General features: G+C 42.6%; 1 protein-coding gene across 1 annotated transcript in view; it reads right to left on the reverse strand.

Moving 5' to 3' along the window:
• LOC147257057 (BCL11 transcription factor A-like) overlaps positions 1 to 16,971 on the reverse strand; it is a 36,710-nt gene extending 19,739 nt beyond the window's left edge. Inside the window, exons 1-2 of the mRNA XM_086210810.1 lie at positions 16,571 to 16,971; positions 13,644 to 14,036 (exon numbers count right to left, since the gene is read on the reverse strand). Coding sequence (XP_086066936.1) covers positions 13,644 to 14,036; positions 16,571 to 16,625 — 448 coding nt within the window. The 5' untranslated portion in view covers positions 16,626 to 16,971. The remainder of the gene's footprint in view (positions 1 to 13,643; positions 14,037 to 16,570) is intronic.
• Between the last annotated feature and the right edge of the window lie 1,974 nt (positions 16,972 to 18,945).

The following is an 18,945-nucleotide window of genomic DNA, read 5'->3' on the forward strand; positions in this document are numbered from 1 at the left end:
CAGAGAAGCAAGATATTTTGTTGGCCTGAGCACCGGGAGTTTTGGAAAAGAACACATGTTTCTGAGCAATCGAAAAGAGCTGGGAGGCTGAAAGAAAAAGAGGAAAAAGAAGATGAAAGGAAAAAGCTTCTTTATAAATAACAAATTAATGTGAGCATGTGTGAAATACATGCAAATGGGATTGCATGAATTTACATGGCAACACATATAAACACATGCACGCACAGACACACAAACATACATTATCGATGTTTGCCCTACAGCATGCATGTGATGAATTTATAAAATCTCACTCCATCAGTCAATGGTGACACAGGATAAGAGGCCACACAAACAATACACATGATAATACACACTTCAACAGATGATTTAACTCTGGAAGGTATGGTAGGGTATGGCACTTTTTTAGACTATTATCTCATAAATATATATTACAGAACATAAGAATGTTACATAAGCAAAGCGTTCAACGCCATTATTCAAAATCGAAAAAGCTGTTGGATAATTTGTAAATTCATATTAAATTCTAAAAAAAACATGGATTGGGATATTTTGAGTCAACTCCTATTTTTGTCATAATTTGAAGTCAAGTTTTTATTTATAATTCCCAATGTTCTCCTGGTGTTTTTTTTTTAGGCAAAATCCAATAAAAGTATAGTTGTATCAAAATATAGTCAGGGCTTGAAAAGTGACAAAAATTAAGAAATATTACAGTCCAAGAGTAATAAATTCATCCGTCGGATTTTGAAGATGTCAATGATGTTTCGGAGCTTTGTGATCTGCCATCTTGAGGCAGGATTTTTGTTGGAGCTGAAAGCGTTTGAAGTGGAACAGTGAACAGCCTGCTCTCAAAACTCAAGGGACATATCAGAGTTGTAATTAGGAGAAGAGCCGCATCTAAATTGTATGGGACACCCAAACACATTCACAGACATGAATAAGGAAAGATATACTGTATTATAGACACACATACTGTATACAACCACAACATTAAAACCACAGTCAAAGCAGTGGAATCTTAAGACAAGTAGATAATGGAAAGCAAATGTATCGACATATTTGAGCTGTACCCAAAGCATTGTTTATTACTGAAGGAAGTAATGGAAAAGGGAGAAAAAAAAAGGCAACATTGTGGTCCATCAATCCATCCATTTTCTACCGCTTATCCTGTTAAGGGTCATGTGAGGCTGGAGCCTATCCCAGCTGCCTTCCGGCAAGAGGCGGGGTTCACCCTGGACATGTCACCAGTCCATCGCAGGGCCAACACATAGAGACAGACAACCATTCACACTCACAGTCACACCTACAGTCAATTTAGAGTATCAATCAGCCTCGTTCCCTCTTGATGTCTTTGGACTGTGGGAGGATGCCGAAGTACCTGGAGAGAACCCACACAGGAACAGGGCGAACATGGAGACTCCAAACAGGAAGATCCCGTGCCCGGAACCTTCTTACTGTGAAGTGGCAGTGCTAACCACTGCACCACCGTGCCTCCCCCACCCACATTGGGTTATTACATGTATTTGGTTGAAGATCCTTCACTTTGGTTACTCTGTGTTTTGATGTAATCTAGACCTAAGGAAATGTTGATGGCTTCACAAACTTGTCAGCTGATGACTGAAACAGCCTTCCCTTGTCTCTTCAAATAAAATGAATGCTACGTCACATCCACAGACCATCCCAGAGTGTTTAGGTGCGGCTGAAAAAGGCTGAGCATTTCAAAGATTTCAAGTTTATGAATCTCACAGATCCACTGATAAACTACCTCAAACAAAGACTACATGAACTTTTAAATGATGGTACATAAAGTTGAATCATTGTCCTAGTCTTCCTAAAAGTGGATTGTTACAATACATGCTCATCAAAATAATATTGCACTTTTCAAAGTCAAATAATCCAACCTAGAAAATGTGGTTGGGAATCAAATAACTCTTGAGCCAGTTGAAGACTATACATGCCAAACTGGCTCAGCATTCTGCTAATGTTCCATACATACATGTTCGCTGTCTGACCCACAAGTCAGATAGGGAATAGTATCAGGTGAAACTAAAGCAAAAATAAGTTGAATTGAAAGGCACACCACTTGCCACTGTTTATTTGTTGTTGAAAAAAAGATGATTTGGAGGAAGGTCTGTCTGCTGCCAGCAGTGAATGGGGTATATCACCACCCACCGTTCAAGAGATGGGAAACAGGGAATAATCGATTATTCCCTGTTCATAACACTTGAATAACAATACCTAATCGAGCTACAACTGCAACTTGACTGCAACTGCATGTAAACCCATTGATGGTCAGCAAATGCTGGAATTCATGAAATCAACCATTAACAGTCAAAACTGAGGATTTTTTTCAACCTGATTTGAGGTCAGCAGAATTTTTTTAATTCTTGCATTTTGGAACTTTCGTAAACACCAGTGTTGTGTGAATGCAAGGCACAAACATAGCAAAAATTATGCATTCCGTAAAAAATGAAAACTTAAACTGCAAGATGAATGCATACAGGGACAGCTGCTGACCCCAAGTTTTTGTTTTCAATGTGTCTTCAAACAGTGTCTCCAGCACACAGAAGCTGGTGGATAGCAACAGAAGATTGTATGATTCACAGAGAAAAACTGGTAGGAAACAAGAAACACAGGCTCAAATGTTTGAAAAAGGTTTCAAGCTGCAGCCTGCTGGCAGAAATCCCACCTGAGACAGCTTCTCTGGTGACTCACACGCTTGTGATTTTCACTTTTATAAGTGAAGTTGGACAAACGACTGTGTGTGAGTACATATATTAGTAGGAAATGTTATTTACCTTCAGCAGGTCTGTTTAGCTTAAGCATGACATCATTTGTGCATCTTTATCTCATATTTGGCGCGTATTTGTTTAAATGGTTTGACTGACCCTGGATAGTAGTTTGTCATAATTTTGCCTTTCATTATTTGTTTCATGAAGACATATTTGAATAAAGTGGCATATTTGTCCACCTTTATTCGATTATAGAATTTGCACACTTGCAATATATGATCGGTCTGAAGGTCCATCGCATTGGTAAAGGTTACACTAAAAGGTTTCCCACCCACAGAAGTCCATTATTGTTCATATCAAATTCTCTCTCCGGTTTTACAAGTCTCGTGTTTTCTGTAATGTTTTCAGTACACAATAGTGGTGGTGGCGTTAAGCTCATGTTGCCCCATCAAGGGAAGCGCACCAACAACAACGAGACACTTTTTCCCTCCTCTTCCCACCCTGTTTACGACTGGATCCATTCCTCTTTCACGCTGTTCCCACGCTCCTTTGCTTCTTTTTTCTATCCTCTGCATTGTCCTGTGCCCTCAGGTTAGAGGTTCTCTCTGTTTCCTCCTCCAAGTCTGAAAAACAGAGGAGGATGAGAGGAGACGAACTGGGAAGATGAGAGCGTGAGTGGGGCCGGGTAGCGATGCCCGTCCGTCTGCCTCCTTTGACCTGGTTGGCTAACTGGTTTGAACTGGTTCTGACATAGGTGAACCAGAGATGTGTCCTTTTTCACCTCTGGACAAAAAAGAATCAATGTGGCATTCCAGCAGCAGACAGCAGGTACCAGGGAAGTGTGCATCCATGTGTGTGCGAGCAAGCGAATGTGTGTGTGCCTGTCTCCCAAGACCTTTGAGGCCTGGACCATTGCCAAGTTCGTCTGTTAATGGACAGCTACTAGGAGAGCTACCCCATCCCCCTCTTTCCATCCTCTGTCTCTCCAGCAGCCATGCCTGCTCATGACCCCCCCTTAACCTCCCCAACCCCCAGCCAGGCCTGCCCAGATACAAGCCCAAATGCTCCTTCTCCCTCCGCCTCCTCCGCCTCCTCCGCCTCCTCCTATCCCTTTCTCTCCCTTGCCCTGAAAGCTATATCATTCCCTTTCTCCTCCTGCTTACTGCCCCCCCCCCCCCCCCCAAACACTCTGGCTTCTCCTATTCAAGATAAACAGAGTGCTTCAAGTTCAGGGGACACCCTGGGACCCTTTAACAAAGCCATCTATCATTCTGTCTTCCTAGGACTCCTTTGGCCAGAACAGGCTCTGCTGCTACTGCTGCTGCCGCTACCTTTCTCTGTCAGTCTTAAGAATGTGTGTGTGTGTGTGTGTGTGTGTGTGTGTGTGTGTGTGTGTGTGTGTGTGTGTGTGTGTGTGTGTGTGTGTGCATGTTTGTGTACAGGCTGGACATAGAGCAGCAGTCTAGCCTGCTAAACTGGGCTTTCCCCTTCGTGTTTCTGGCCCCCCCCAAAGACCAGCGCAAAGACAGCCCTCCCAAACCCTCTTATATCACAACAGCGCGGCATGGAGACAACAACACATAGACGCATGCTGCCACTTTTTCTCCACACCTCTGAGGCTGACTCCACTGACCCCTCTTCAGTTCCCCTGAAGTCAAACTGTGGGGCGATTAACCAAACTGTCAACAGTTTAATAGTCTGGGAATAAGAGTCTGACAGTAGACTGAGGAGCTGTGTATAAACCCAATGGAGATTATGAGTTGTATATGAAAGAGAGAGAGAAGATGGAGAGGTGAAATAAACCAAGGTTCCACAGGAATCCTTCAGCATTCACGGATTTGACTATCACAAAGGTCTGCTACAAGGAAATATTCTGTGGCAGGGCTGTTCCCATGTGGTATGGTATTCCATAAATTATTTTTCTACTCATTATGCATGGCAGCAATGTTGAAACACAGAGGAGGAAATGAAAGATACTAAAGAAGAGTGTCAGGAATCTTGTCTCACAGGATGCCTAAATGATGGATTTTAAAATGTACACTCAGTCATAAGTAAAAACTAATGCAGGTTAATACAAGAGTGCTGCAATAACTCAACCACGATGGATGTGACAATTGGATGAAATTGGTGGTGTTTATTCAATTAACTGTAATTTGTTAGATTTGTCTTTCATTTCACCATCACTTTTACATCAGTGAGGGTGTTTGCTTGTATATCGCTTAAAAAATCTCTATTGCATCCAACATGAAAAAAACTCAGCTTCTGTTCCTGTAACACAGACAAGGACAAATGCAGGAATATTTACAAGTTGAAATGTGTGAAGGCCAAAGAGAGAGTTTTTCCTGGATAACAACAAGAGCTGGTTAATCAACTCTTGACACCACAAGTTCACTCCGGGCATGGGAGAAGGGCTTACAGTCACGCCATGGTCAAACAAACACACATTTTCTTTCTCCCTCCTTTACTCCGTCTCTTTCTGCTTGTCCTCATGTCTCCCTCTGACACACAGCCAAAGCAGCAGCCCCCAAAAGCCCAGCAGCTGCTGTCCGCTTCAACCCGCTATGGAGGGGGACCGGCCTGCTGGTTTTAGAGCGCTAAATTATCCATTAGATGTTATCAAGTTGTAGCAGGGCGATGCCATTCTGCTAGGAGCCATCAATCTTTCATAAGTCCCAGGCACAGTGTGCATTGGGATACACTACCAGAACCTTCACTCCTTGCACACTACCAACCCCATTCAACTCACTGGATTGCACGCAAACTTGTAGGCAGAGCTCCACACACACGATCAACAAATACACATGCTGACATAAATGCAGTCAGGTACACGTTCTTGCACTCAAGCTCTGCCGAGAGCTTGTTTAGGGAACATCCAGTTCTACAATTCTTGTCTTGTGTCTTTCATCCATCTCTACGTCACCCTTGTTTCCTCCCTAAACAAAACTAACATTTGAGCTAGGATTTAAAATTTCCATTGCTGAAACCATGTTTCACTCGCCCTTACACTAGCTTCCTCCTTTTTTCTCATCTCTTCCTCTCGCCGTGGCCTGGCAGGCAGGCAGGGCAGACATGTTCAGAATGCGCTCCGGTAATGGGCTAATCAAAAATGCAAAACAATTGGCAATTACCGCGCGGGGCCCTAATGGTCATTAGAATTTACAACAAGGTAATGAACTGAGAGTCAGCTCAGTCCATGCATATTCATAAAGCAATCAGGCCTTTGAAGATTAAAGAAGCGCTTCAAATTTAAATGAGGGCACCAGCATGTTATCAGTGAGATTCAGCCTGCAAAAGTAAAGGGTGCCTGGGACAGGAGTGTGCATTTATGAGTGTGTGTATGTGTGTGTCTGTGCGTGATGAGGGTTGGGGGTCAGTTTGGTAAGGGGGATGTTGTGGAGGTTTAAGTGAGTCTGTGTGTGTGTGTGTGTGTGTGTGTGTGTGTGTGTGTGTGTGTGTGTGTGTGTGTGTGTGTGTGTGTGTGTGTCCAAGCATAAGTGGTCAGAGTGTGTTGCTCTCAAAACAATGCCGCTTGTGCCTGCAAGCTCATGTGCATGAGTGTAAACTAGTGTGCGCAAACACCCCAGTATTGCCTCAAGTAATTCTAAAAACTGCTGGCTTATAAATGAATGCAGGCCCTATCTTATGATCATCATTTAAAAGATGTGGGATTTGAATTTCAGATCAAATGTACAGTTAACTTGGGCTATTAGAAGGCAATGAGCTTTTGAACACAACGCTCCCTGAGGAATACAACACCCTATTAGTAAACTTTCATGAAATGGTGCAACGGCAGCCATGACTTGCTTGTGTGCACATACACACACATATACATGCACTAGGAAGAGCTGTGAGTTTTCACAAGTGTAAAGTCAGAAGCAGGGGCCCTCTGTTGAGTATCTCTTCTGTACAGATCTGAGTGGCGAGACGCATCTATAGACGACCACCCATCTACATTCAATAGGGACAAACAGACTCACACCCACATTTGGGCATTATCACACACACCCATAGACACACACTGTTTGACAGGCCAAGCCCATTGCTTGGACTTGCATGAGACAGATAGCAGAGGAGGAAACGCCAAAGACAGATAGAGACTCGGATCATTGGGTTCACACTATCATGGTGCTCTCGTCACTGGGGCTCACCGATGGCCTTAGTATTATCACGCTGGATGTGAGGAAGACAAAGCAACGGTCCCGCTGCTAAAGCCACAATAAGAACAGTAAAGGTTAACTTGACACACTCTTACACAGTTGCAGCTGAGCTAAATCTATAGTTTAATTAGGCCAATTGGACTACTGTATCCCAGTACACAAGAACCAGAGAAGAATCATGTTATTTACATAAGTATGTCTGCATCCGGAACTGTATTGGCGGTATGCGCCCTCACACCTGGTTGCATTCAGATTTTCTTTTAATTTGACCTTTTGCATTTCTTATCAAACAAGCTGGCAAGCATGCCAGACATATATACATGTACTCTAAGCTGAGAAAACATAACCTTTGTCTCTTTTTCTGTCCATAAATGTGTTGTTTTCACATTGTACCCGCCATGATGATACCCGCTGTGACAATTTACCTTTGATATCCAGGTTATACACTGCAGTGGGACCGATGGAATTTGTGCGCAATGCCTCAGCCAATTAAATGCTTGCGGTGAACTGATCCACAACCATTTTATCCAGATAGAAAGATCAATAAAATTTCAGTTTTGAAATAACGTGTGTACATGTAATCCAGTCTGAGTTATGATAAAACAATAAGTAGACTTTTTTAACATCATGTGAACATAGTAACAGAGCAGAAAACAGGATGTGATGATTCAACTCAGACTCACGTACATGAAAAATTATTTTAGGAGTCAGTTTCAATCAGTAGCCTAAATAATTTCTGGAAAGTACAAATACAATACAACCTGCCTACTTCCTAAAATACCACTTCTGTGCTCTTTGCTCTTATCTGCCATTTCCTGAGCTACAGCTGTATAAAAGACACTTTTTCTTCTCTGTTTCAGTTCTGTCTAAAAATAAAGTCATTAACCTGCAGGTGGTGAAGTCGGCGGCTGGCGTGACAGGCCCTGACGCTGTCAGATGAACCCTGACCCTGAAATGTGACTGCCTGCCACGCTATTGACAGGACAGCGGCAGGACAGACTGATTTCTACGGATACTTTTTCATCCGGCATGACGCGGCTGTGGACAAACAAGGTTGTTTCTGTCGTACTGTTTCGTTTGACAGTAGGTGAAAGAGATAGAAAGAGACACTGCCTGCCTGCCTCTGTGTGTGTGTGTGCGTGTGTGTGTGTGTGTGTGTGTGTGTGTGTGTGTGTGTGTGTGTGTGTGTGTGTGTGTGTGTGTGTCTACACAGGCTTGCATCGGCAGCCAAAACTGCAAGACTGAGAATGAGCTCTAGAGTGGATGTTGGAAGCCTTTAAGAGGTGCAGACATGCTTATATAGCCAAACTTTCCAGTCCTGCGAGCAAGTGAAAGCAATAGTGAGACTGAGAAAAGAGACGGAGAGAGGAGGACCAGGAGGGGAGGGGGGGCTAAAATAAGGATCATATGTTCCTGACAGATCTCATCAACTCTTAACACATCATGGGGCTTCTGCCACAGCGCATTTATGACACACAAAACACAGGTTCACAGATGGGGGCTTGTGTGTGTGTGTGTGTGTGTGTGTGTGTGTGTGTGTGTGTGTGTGTGTGTGTGTGTGTGTATGTGTGTGTGTGCGCGCGCGTGTGCGCGTCCGCGCGTGTGTGTAGATCGGGAAAAGGAAGGGAGGCACATTGTTAGAGCAGGTGTGTGTCTGTGTACATTTGTGGGTGGGTTCATGTGTGGCTTTTGTGTGCATGCTTGTGTTTGTATGTGTGTGCATACTTCAACTAGCCTCCACCTGAATGGCCTGAGGCTGTGGTACCAAGGTTGTTAGAAGACAAACACAGACACAGGAAGCCCAAGCCAGGAGCCCTGAGTGAAGCACACCCATACACTTTATTGCATACCTAAGTACACATACTCTGCTGTTGTCTGTGACACATACCCCTGCCACCTCACCATAGATTCTGCTTCCTAAACCCACAAAACATAACTTTAACACACAGATACCCCCCACCTCCCCCATACACATTTACAGCCCAGCCCGTCCCCCGGGCCCAGCGCTCTGTGCCAAGTCTGGGCTGGCATGATCCACAGAGGGGTGTCCTCGGGCGAGGCTTGCCAAGTCAAAGACCCTTTCATGTTCAGCCTGTATGGCCAGGGTAGTAAAGCCTTAACAAACAGCCCTCACACACATGTACAGAAAGCTATAAACAGTTTAAGTGGTCAAAACCGCACTCATACTCAAACTTGCACACATATGCACAAACATTATTTAAACACTGCATCCACTCTCAAGATGTTAACATCCACTACACTTCAGCACTTGAATGCAGCCAGAGCCACTAAAGCTCAGTCCAACAACAAAGGCCGACAAAGCTCGACCAACATTTGTGGGTGTTTAAAGCTTGGCTTTGCACTCAAAAAATTTCCTCCATAAGAAATGCATCCTAAAAACATTTGGGTTCACCAACACACGTCATGCCTATTCAAGCTTTTATTTGCCAACTAGTACTTTTTCATTGCATGTATTTTTGTACAAGTATGACATACTGAAGGTCAAAGGCCTCAAAGACCCACTCAATCTTTTTTTCCCAATGGTTTCTTACAAAACAGCGGGTACACGTACACAAATACGGCAATCTTCTACACACTGATGCTGTAGGCCACCTTAACTGTGTTTTGCTGAAGTGGTTATTTTAGACACACATATTTGACAAAGAGCATTGGCCAGTACAAGCTAAACTTAATTGCCATTCGCCATTCGCAATTCTAGTTGTTCAGCCTTCTTTCTCATTTGCCAGCCATGACTGGGGATAGCATTGCATTAAGTTTAATATATTGGTATGGGCTATTTGGGGGAAAAAAAGAATAACATAATTAAATAATTAATGATATATTTTGATTTAGATAGATATATAATTTTTTTCATATATTTGAAAGTTGTATTCCCTCTTTTATCAGGCCATTTAAAGCTAAGCAAAAGATGCTGCTGCTGATCTGAATGAAGCAGGCAAGGATATAGAAGTAAATTAATAATGATTCTGATTACAATACAATGATAAGAATAATAATTAATAACAGTCATTATAAGTGTAGCATAGCATCATCCTGCACGCTGCATTTTTTGAAAATGCAGATATTACCCTTTCGCCAGGTTAATTTTGTTTGCAGCTTTAATATTTCTGTTCTTTGTATTGTGTAGAAGTTGTTGTCTTTCTATGTGAATTTTGGTAAAGAAGACAATATTTGGTTTTCTTTTAAGAAAAGTGTTATTTTTGTGGAAGTAAAGTGAGCGAACACAAATTATTAATAATTATTTCATAGAACATCTTTAATAATACATGCAGGATTTACCTGACTATGAAATGGGAATTTACTTCTCAACAAACTCATCTTGTGATGTCAGAATGTGTACAATTTCAGGAAATTGCATCATTATTTTCCTGTATTTTAATGGGAAATACCCCCCTGCCCCCAAATCTAATTTTGCCCCCTCCAACTCCTCCAGAATTTTGGTCTGCATGACACTCCTGCTGTTCACCTTCATTAAAACTTAGTGAAGCCAAAAGCTAAAAATAGGAGGGATTCTATCAGAGGCCAGGGGGAATGTAGGATTACATTAAAGTCAGCTTTTGCAGACAATAGAGAGTGTGTTGAATATTATTAGCTGGTGTCCATAATTAAATAGCATGCATCTGGGCCTTTTCACTATCAATTAAAGTGATCACCAAAACAAAGCACTGCATGTGAACTTGCAAAGCAAGCGACCCATAAGCACTGATACACACACTCTGACCACAGCAAAAGATATCAGTACCAAGGAGCCTCACACACACATACACACTTATGCATGGACGCGCACACACACACACACACACACACACACACACACACACACACACACACACACACACACTGTACACTGCCCAGCCCCCAAGCTCTGCCTTGCAGTGCATTTATGTGTATGCTTATGAGGGGGGGGGGGGGGGGGGTGGTGGGAGTGGGGGGGGGGTGGCATGGTGCCAATTCAGAGCCTTCTAAATACCTTTGTCTCCACAACACTCATGGACAAACAGGACAGGCAAGCTGCCGCAGGAACACACACCACAGCCTCATAGAGGTGCAAGACGTAACACTTCGTTGTTGGAATGTTTTTCTCCTTGTAGAGAAAAGGGGGAAAGGGGGCTGCCATTATTAACTCAGTATTGATTCAAGGGTACAACAGAGGCAGAGCACTGGAACGAGACTGAAGTGTGAGATGGTGGTCGATGTAAGCAGCTACAGTGGCCTCATTAACAAACACAGCTACACTGGTGCAAGAGATGCTAATACTGCAACTGGTAAACACAGGCCACAGTAATGTAGCAATATGAAAAATTTGGTACTGAACGCATGACATATAGGGAAGTGAGGCAATATGGTAAAAAAAACCTGAAAATCTATTTAAAGTTATGTGGTTATGCACCCTAAATCATAACGCTGAAAAGCATCTTACTCCAATTACTCCAATTACAGCATAGAAAAACCCAGTAATCATTCATGGAGATAATAATAATCACATTCAGCTCACTGAATGATGAATGTAAAGAAACAAATAGTTTAATAGCGACTATATCTAGTGAAATAGGTCCAGTTTCACACCACACTGTAGTCCCATAGTTTGTGTGAGAACCATCATCTGCTCTCTTTTTCTGGGCCATCCATAATCTGGAGACAAGCTACGTTGTCCCTTTGCATATCTTAAATTGTTTATCATGCAAATGATGGCAGGCTGCTCTGCCCTCCTCTAACGGCCCAGGGCTCGAGACTGCAGACCCCAGCCCCAGCTGCAGCAATGAGACTCCCAGACAGCCTCAGCTGTCCCATAGAGGCACAGCTTCATCTTCAGCCCGTCACCCGCCACCCCCACCTCCAACCATCCTCGTAGTGTTCGCTTCTTCCCTAAACTGAGCCCTTGCCTCTCTGTCCACACAGAGAGCCATCTGCATCAAATTATGTTTCAAACGGTGGGTGAGGAGGGGAGGGGTTACATTCACTTGAGTGTACACAGTGCAGCAGGATACAGTAACTCATTAAGAGTGTAACATATAATATATACCATCCCCCCCCCCCCCCCCCCGGAGTAAACTGTACTTGAAACCAGTGTGTAGGGACAGTATGTATTGAAATGCCTCATCTCTGTGTCAGCCTCTAACTGAGCAGGGTGAGAGAACATGGCAGCTAGCATATGGGGCAGGGGGTGGCGCGCTGGCACTGCCAGGCTGGATCCATCAATCTTGGATGCAGAAAACAGAGGTGGGAGGAGGCTGGCATTTACGCACATGTGACTGATGTGTGCTCTATCTGGCACAACAGTTGCATCTTCTGACTGACCCCCAAATTGTCTCACCGCTATCTTGTATTTTCTTTCAGATCCCGCAAAAATGATTTTAACAAACAAGTAAATCTGGGTTTATAACACAGTCTGATGAGGTGTTGCAACAGGAAGCAGCTTGTTCAACCACATTAATCTATTCATTAGTAAACCAAGCACAGCTTCTGTTACACAATATCCAGATACACAAGGCCTATAAATAAAGCTCCACTCACAATGTGAGCTCGTGACCTTATGATATCATGTGAACTCCACTGCATGATGATCTAAATGAGCAAAGAAAAGCATGTTCGAACAGCTGACAAGGCCAAGAGGCATGTTGGTTTCCTATGTGTGTGAGGAAGTGTGTGCACATGTCCATGTGTGCTCATACAGAGGGCAGATGTTTAACAAACTGCACACTAATGAACAGTGGTCATTCAGTATGACAGAGGGATAACTAGCTAACAACAGATTAACAGTCAGGCAGAAGCTAGCAGCGTGGCCATCTGCAAAGCTGCTGCACCGACTGAGACGGTACAGTCATGCACATTGTTGATCTCTGGACATTTAGCTGCAATTGTCTTCAAATTAAATCACAACTGCCCTGACAATCAGCTCAGTATGGCACATGACATTAGATCAGTTCATGAAATGAAGGCTATGCTGGTCAGAATCAAACCCCAGTCTGTAAACCCAGTCAGAGGGGACCCATGCTTGTTTGCACAGCGACTCGTGTTTTCAGTACAGCCACATTTAGCCCCAGTGGACAACCAACAAACCGACCAGCAGGCTTGAGAGGTCCTTAATTACTCAAATCAAGCAAAACACTGACAATTAGTGGCTGTGGGGTTCCTCAAATAAATGTTTCTTCCTTGACAGTTGAGCATAATTACATTCTTTTCTATCTCTTTTTAATTTTAGCATCAGAGTGAGCCTTCGCAGGCGCATATTTGAGGGAGCAAGAGATATGGCAGTGTAATAAGCCAGGGAGGGATAGAGATGCTTCTCTCAACACCACATGAGAGAGACTGTGGAGGACACAGGATCTGAGCACATCTGTGATGTGGCAACAAACCCAAAGCAATTCATCCTTTTTTTCTTCTTTTTCCTAATCTGTTTCTTTGTCCTTTCCGTTTCCCACAATAGGACAGTTGGGCTTCATGTGGGTTCATGGCTCAGCTGAGGGACACACAGTTCTTAAAAGCAGCAGCAGATATTTAACACCCTGCTTCTGCAGATTGTGTATATCCCTACTCCCAGAGAATAAACGCTGGAAATGGGAGAGAGGAATTGTCCCTGTTTAAATTGGACTTGCTATGAACCTGTGATAACGGACTCTCTCCACACCTTTACATAGCTCATCACAAGATCACATGACAAAAGGCCCACTTTCCACTTTTTTTCACGTTCAATTGTTTACTCTTGCATGGCAGCCATTTTAAGACACTGTACCTGTGATATTCTCCTGCTTGGGGATTATTCCTTGCAAGGGTGCTGATAAACAATCCTCATCCTGCGGTGACACCTGAACAGCCACCTCGACAGGGTGACATATCCTCCGAGGGTGCTGATGGTGGGTCCGCGAGTGTGAGGAGGACGTTGAGATGGGTGAGGCAAGTGGGGAGGATGGCGGCCTGTCCAGAGATTTGTCCATACATAGGCTCCCGTGGCACTGCCTCCGTTTGTGTTCAATGAACAGCAGGATGTCAGCAAGGGGGAAACGGGACTGGCACTGCCCGCAGGTCAGCAGGTCCTGGTCCCCTTTTAGGGGCTCACCCTGAGCCACTCCCAGCCTGGGGGAGTCCTGAGAGTCTTCTTCTGGTAAAACACCTGACAGTGGCTCAGCTGGAAGGACAGAAAAGAAATAGGAATGTTTGAGTGTGTGAACAGTCACGTCAGTTATGTGGACAAGAAAATGAAAGACACATTCGTGAGTCATGAAACCACCTTTAATAGGAAGAAAATAGACAGAAAAGACAGAAAGAAAGAAAGAAAGAAAGAAAGAAAGAAAGAAAGAAAGAAAGAAAGAAAGAAAGAAAGTTCTTCGATAAGGACTGACACGTTCAGCTTGCAGGCAGCAGCCAAACGATTAAGTTGCTTGACCCTCTTTATTGTGCTGCCAATCTCACTTTTTTAATGAACCTAACACCTCTGAGAATCAAAAAATAGATTCTAATTTGAGTTCAAGATGATTGGACCCCATTTCGTTAAAAGTGCTGGGATCTCGTGAACCAAGGTTAGACATTGAGGGGTTGGATGTGGAGTAGGTCCCTGAAGTACCCAGAGAGAGAGAGAGAGAGTGAGAGAGAAAGAGAGAGAGGGATAGAGAAAGCATTTTAAAAGTCATCCAGCCACATGGTAAACGACATCGGGCATCCCGACTGGGATGTTGAGATAAGATGTGATGAATTCTCGCCGCCGGTTCAACCTTTAATTCCATGTCGGGTCAGACGAGAAGGTGGTGAGGGACTATGCAAGATAGGCCCTGCTACCTGTACGTTCGCCTGCATTAAAGATGAGGGAGCTCGCTCGTCTTTTACTGAAGCTTATCTTAACCAGCTTATGCATGGACATCGGCGAGGTGTGTGACGCAGGGTTAGGTGCAAAGATTTCTCTTCAAACCAAATAATCTCATTTTGATGCTAAGCAAAAAGAGTGATGTGAATAACTTTGAAAACTCAAATATAATCTTTTTTTTCTTCTCCCAGATATCTGACTGTTCCAGAATTTAAAGTAGTCTAGGTCAGTGTTTCCCACCGGGGTGCAGGAGAGGATCTCTTTTCCTATCATGAAATTCATTTGACCTCTTAGTTTGCCATTTAATGACTTAATGTTGAACAACAATTTAAAGTACACTTATTTTACTTTCATTTACAAGGGAGCGAAAACAAATGCAAACAAAATAAAGGTGTTTTTCGGCTGATTTATTTGCATGAATACATATTTAATGAACTACGCCTAATTTTTAAGTACTCTTCATGATTTGTTGATATTGTAATCTAATGCCAAAAATGATTATAATGTTCTAATTCAGAGGTTCTCGGTTAGATCCAAAACTACAGAATGTACAGGTTCAAGAAATACCTGTCAGTGTATAAGAAAGTAAAGGGAAATGTATATTATTATTGTGCTTAGTGTCATTAAAACTGCGCTTCATTGGCACAAACTCTATTTTGAGTTTCCATCTCTCCTGTTTCCCCCACCTGAGTATTAAGGACCAACATAATGATTTAGTTCTACCTAAGCGATCCTCTACATTTGCTTGGTTAAGCAACATAAAGTGGATCAAGTTCAAGTTCATAAGTGGCCAAACGGAGTACAATCATATTGCGCCCCCCACTGGCGAACCCCATGACAATTATTTCACAAATGAGGGGAAACGTTTTTGCGAAAGCATAACAGGTCTCAACGCACAAATGAAGAGCGGAGGGTCATTTACGTTAAAAGGCTTTAAGAAATTAAGTAGTTCCTGAGTATTAATAAGCATGTAAATCTTCATTATCCTTCAATATCTCTTTGTTTTGTATCCATACGCTTCCAGGCGTGTATTGATAAAGCAGTTCCTCCTGTCATTTAACTAATGCTGAATATTGTTGTTATAAAAACATAAATGCGCCCAAACAAATCAAATCACCATTATACAGTCTCATTCTACGGGCTTTAGTTTTATTACAAAAACGTGTAAAATGACTTTTGTCCGTTTCTCTTTCATCATAAATTAGAACAACGCATTTCTACAAATGTATGCAAATATCTCTGCGATTATTTATGTATTTCAAATATTGAACGTGATTTTCTTAGTACTGAAAGAACAGCTATGAGGAATATGTGGCTGAGAAACTATGTTCCTTCCAGATAACACACACGAGGTCTGTGCGCCGTGGACAAGTGTAAACACCACTTCCCTGACCCGAACAGCTCTAACCTCTGTAAATAAAGCTGTAAGCGCAAACACAAGAATATTTAGTCGTTATTGTAGTGAATAGCTTCAGATCCTACACCTCAAAACTTCCCAGAGAAACGCAATAGCGGCAGCAGCAGCAGGAGGAAGGTTGAAGCTGCGTTCATATAGGCAAAGGTCTCCGGCCATAAAGCCAATGCATGCCCTTTAATGGCGAAAGAAATCTTGAAGGCTGCGTTATACAACACGTTAGTTGAGCTCTTTGCCACGTTGGTTTCAAACTTTCCTGAAGAGATTCATACACATTTTCAAATAACATAAAAGCTTTTGTAATTTCACTCGGGACAGTAGAGGGTCCGAGCGTCGCCGCGTCCTGCCTATTTAAATTCCCTCGAGGAAGTTGCCCAGTGTGAAAGAGACCCGAAGAGGCATGTTGGGAGGTAGAAGCAAAAGCAAGATGCGATTTCTCTCCACTTACGCGAAAACTCCCGCTTGCTCAAGTGCTGGGGTTTGCCTTGCTTGCGGCGAGACATGTTGGTTTGGTGGCGGCTCTTCAGCTGAGTTCACATTGGGAAATCCGTTCTACAAGGTAGACTCCAAATGAAATATCTTCATTGATGCATCTGACATCCGAAAGAAAAACAAAAAAGGGGCAAAAAAAAAAAGGGCTGCGGATCATACAGCGGCTGAAGCGTGGCGCGCTACGGGCTCCGAGGAGCTCTTCATGACTTTTTCGCACAGAGAGAGTGATGGGGGTACAGAGAAGCCCCCCTGAGTTGCAAGTTCAAGTGCGGACGTGACGTTCCTACGAACTTGAACGTCAGGAGATGGACGAAGTGAGACATACAAAACATGGAAACATGGGCAGGGCAAAGCCGGCCAGTAGGAGGGGGGCAAGCCATAATAAAAACCAATGGACAGTCATTATGGACTACCTATGGAAGAGGAGAGACCCTGAAGACACCACACACCAATGGACAGGGGATCAAGGGGGCTGGGCTAAGAGAGAGAGAGAGAGAGAGAGAGAGAGAGAGAGAGAGAGGCAGAAAGCGTGTGAACCCCGATGAAAGCAGCAGTAGGCTATCATTTGCACGAATGTGAATGTGTGGTGATCATGTGCAATAACAATGTGGATCAGAGGCTTAATTTCACGAATAAATGCTTAGTGATTTTATTACACTTGTCATAATTGTTGAATATTTGAATAAAGATATTTTTTATTGTATTGCTATGACAGTGGATGACACAGTGTTTCTCAGAGCCATATTTATTTACTCCGTATTTTGTGAAATTATATTTTAAAAAAACCTTTGGACTATACATTCATCTTCTGCAATTGTCCTTAAACAAAGTGAACTAATAAACTAGTTAGTAAAGTATTCATAACGTGAATACATCTTTTTGATTTGTACATAGACAAATAGAATTAAAGCAATAGAATCAAATAAAATTAGCATAAATAAATCAATAGCTTCTACTCTGATTTTGAGCGCACATCGAATCTGCATGTTGAATTAATGAGGTCAATAATGCATATAACCACAGTCTGATATAAAAGTAGATACAAAAGTAGCCAGCATGTAAACTCTAAAGTGATCCCGTCTCAATGTTTTTACTCACCACTGGGATGGAAAGCACAGATATTCCTCTAATACTCAATAAATCATAAATAATCAAGTCAAAGCTGAAACGACGTTGCGGAAGTGCATTGAAATATTTTAAGATCAATTTATTGTCTCCACTGCATTTTATAATTTCATTGTGACACTGTAGTTGACATAATATCATGCTCTGTGTCACAAATTTGATGCAGGAAAGTGTTCTGAATATAATAATTCATTTTATATTTGTAAGATTTTTTTTGTTAATCATTATGTTCAAATGAGTTTCTTTAAGCGGTTGATTTTTCCGCACTGATTGGTTGAGGGTTTCAAGCGTGAATATAAACCCTATGTATAAAGCCTCCCAAGCCCTTAATTATTTAATAAATCAGTTACTCTACTGTGGTCACATGGTCAACCCATCAGTGAATAAACAAGGGGTCGATCTAATCACCAGCTTGAAAGAGCAATCGATGAAAGCAGTAGATCTCCTTGAGGTCCCATCATTATAACTGTATAATTAAAGGTTATAAAATACCTATTCTCTGACTGAAATCACGTTCAAGTCAACATGCACCGGTTATTAATGGGAAAACAGAAGAGAGATATTTCTCTGAGGTCAATCACACATTTCGTTTACCTTATTGATGTGTAAAAATCATATTCAGGCACAGGAGGAGTTCCCAAACCATCATCCACGTCGAAGATTAATACACTGTCGCCATCTAGTGTTTGAACTGGAGAAAAACTAAATTCAAAAAGCAATTGCACATGGGCGACATGGCTCAGGGGTAGAGTGGCCGTCTAGCAACCAAAGGGTCGCAGGTTCGATCCCCGACCCGGGTGACCATGTCGAAGTGTCCTTGAGCAAGATACTGAACCCATAATTGCTCCTGATGAGTAGGTTGGCACCTTGCATGGTAGCCTCCACCATCTGTGTGTGAATGGGTGAATGAGGTGACACTGTAAAGCGCTTTGAGTACTAAGGTAGAAAAGCGCTATATTAAATTGAGTCCATTTACTATTTTACCATAAAAACTTACTCAAATCGATTACAACGTAGATGGATGTTATATGTGATATGAATGGATTGTTATGTGGCTCATATTATACAGGTGTTTTTTCTACACATCAACCCGTGTTAAATTATAGTAACACACACACACACACACACACACACACACACACACACACACAATGGTAGTTTTCCTTTAAAACACACATCTCTATACCCATATACGGAGTAGAGACG

Source organism: Aulostomus chinensis, chromosome 8 (assembly GCF_037954235.1).
Source record: "Aulostomus chinensis isolate RoL2024-O1b breed Wild chromosome 8, RoL_Achi_v1.0, whole genome shotgun sequence".
Taxonomy (NCBI): Eukaryota; Metazoa; Chordata; class Actinopteri; order Syngnathiformes; family Aulostomidae; genus Aulostomus; species Aulostomus chinensis.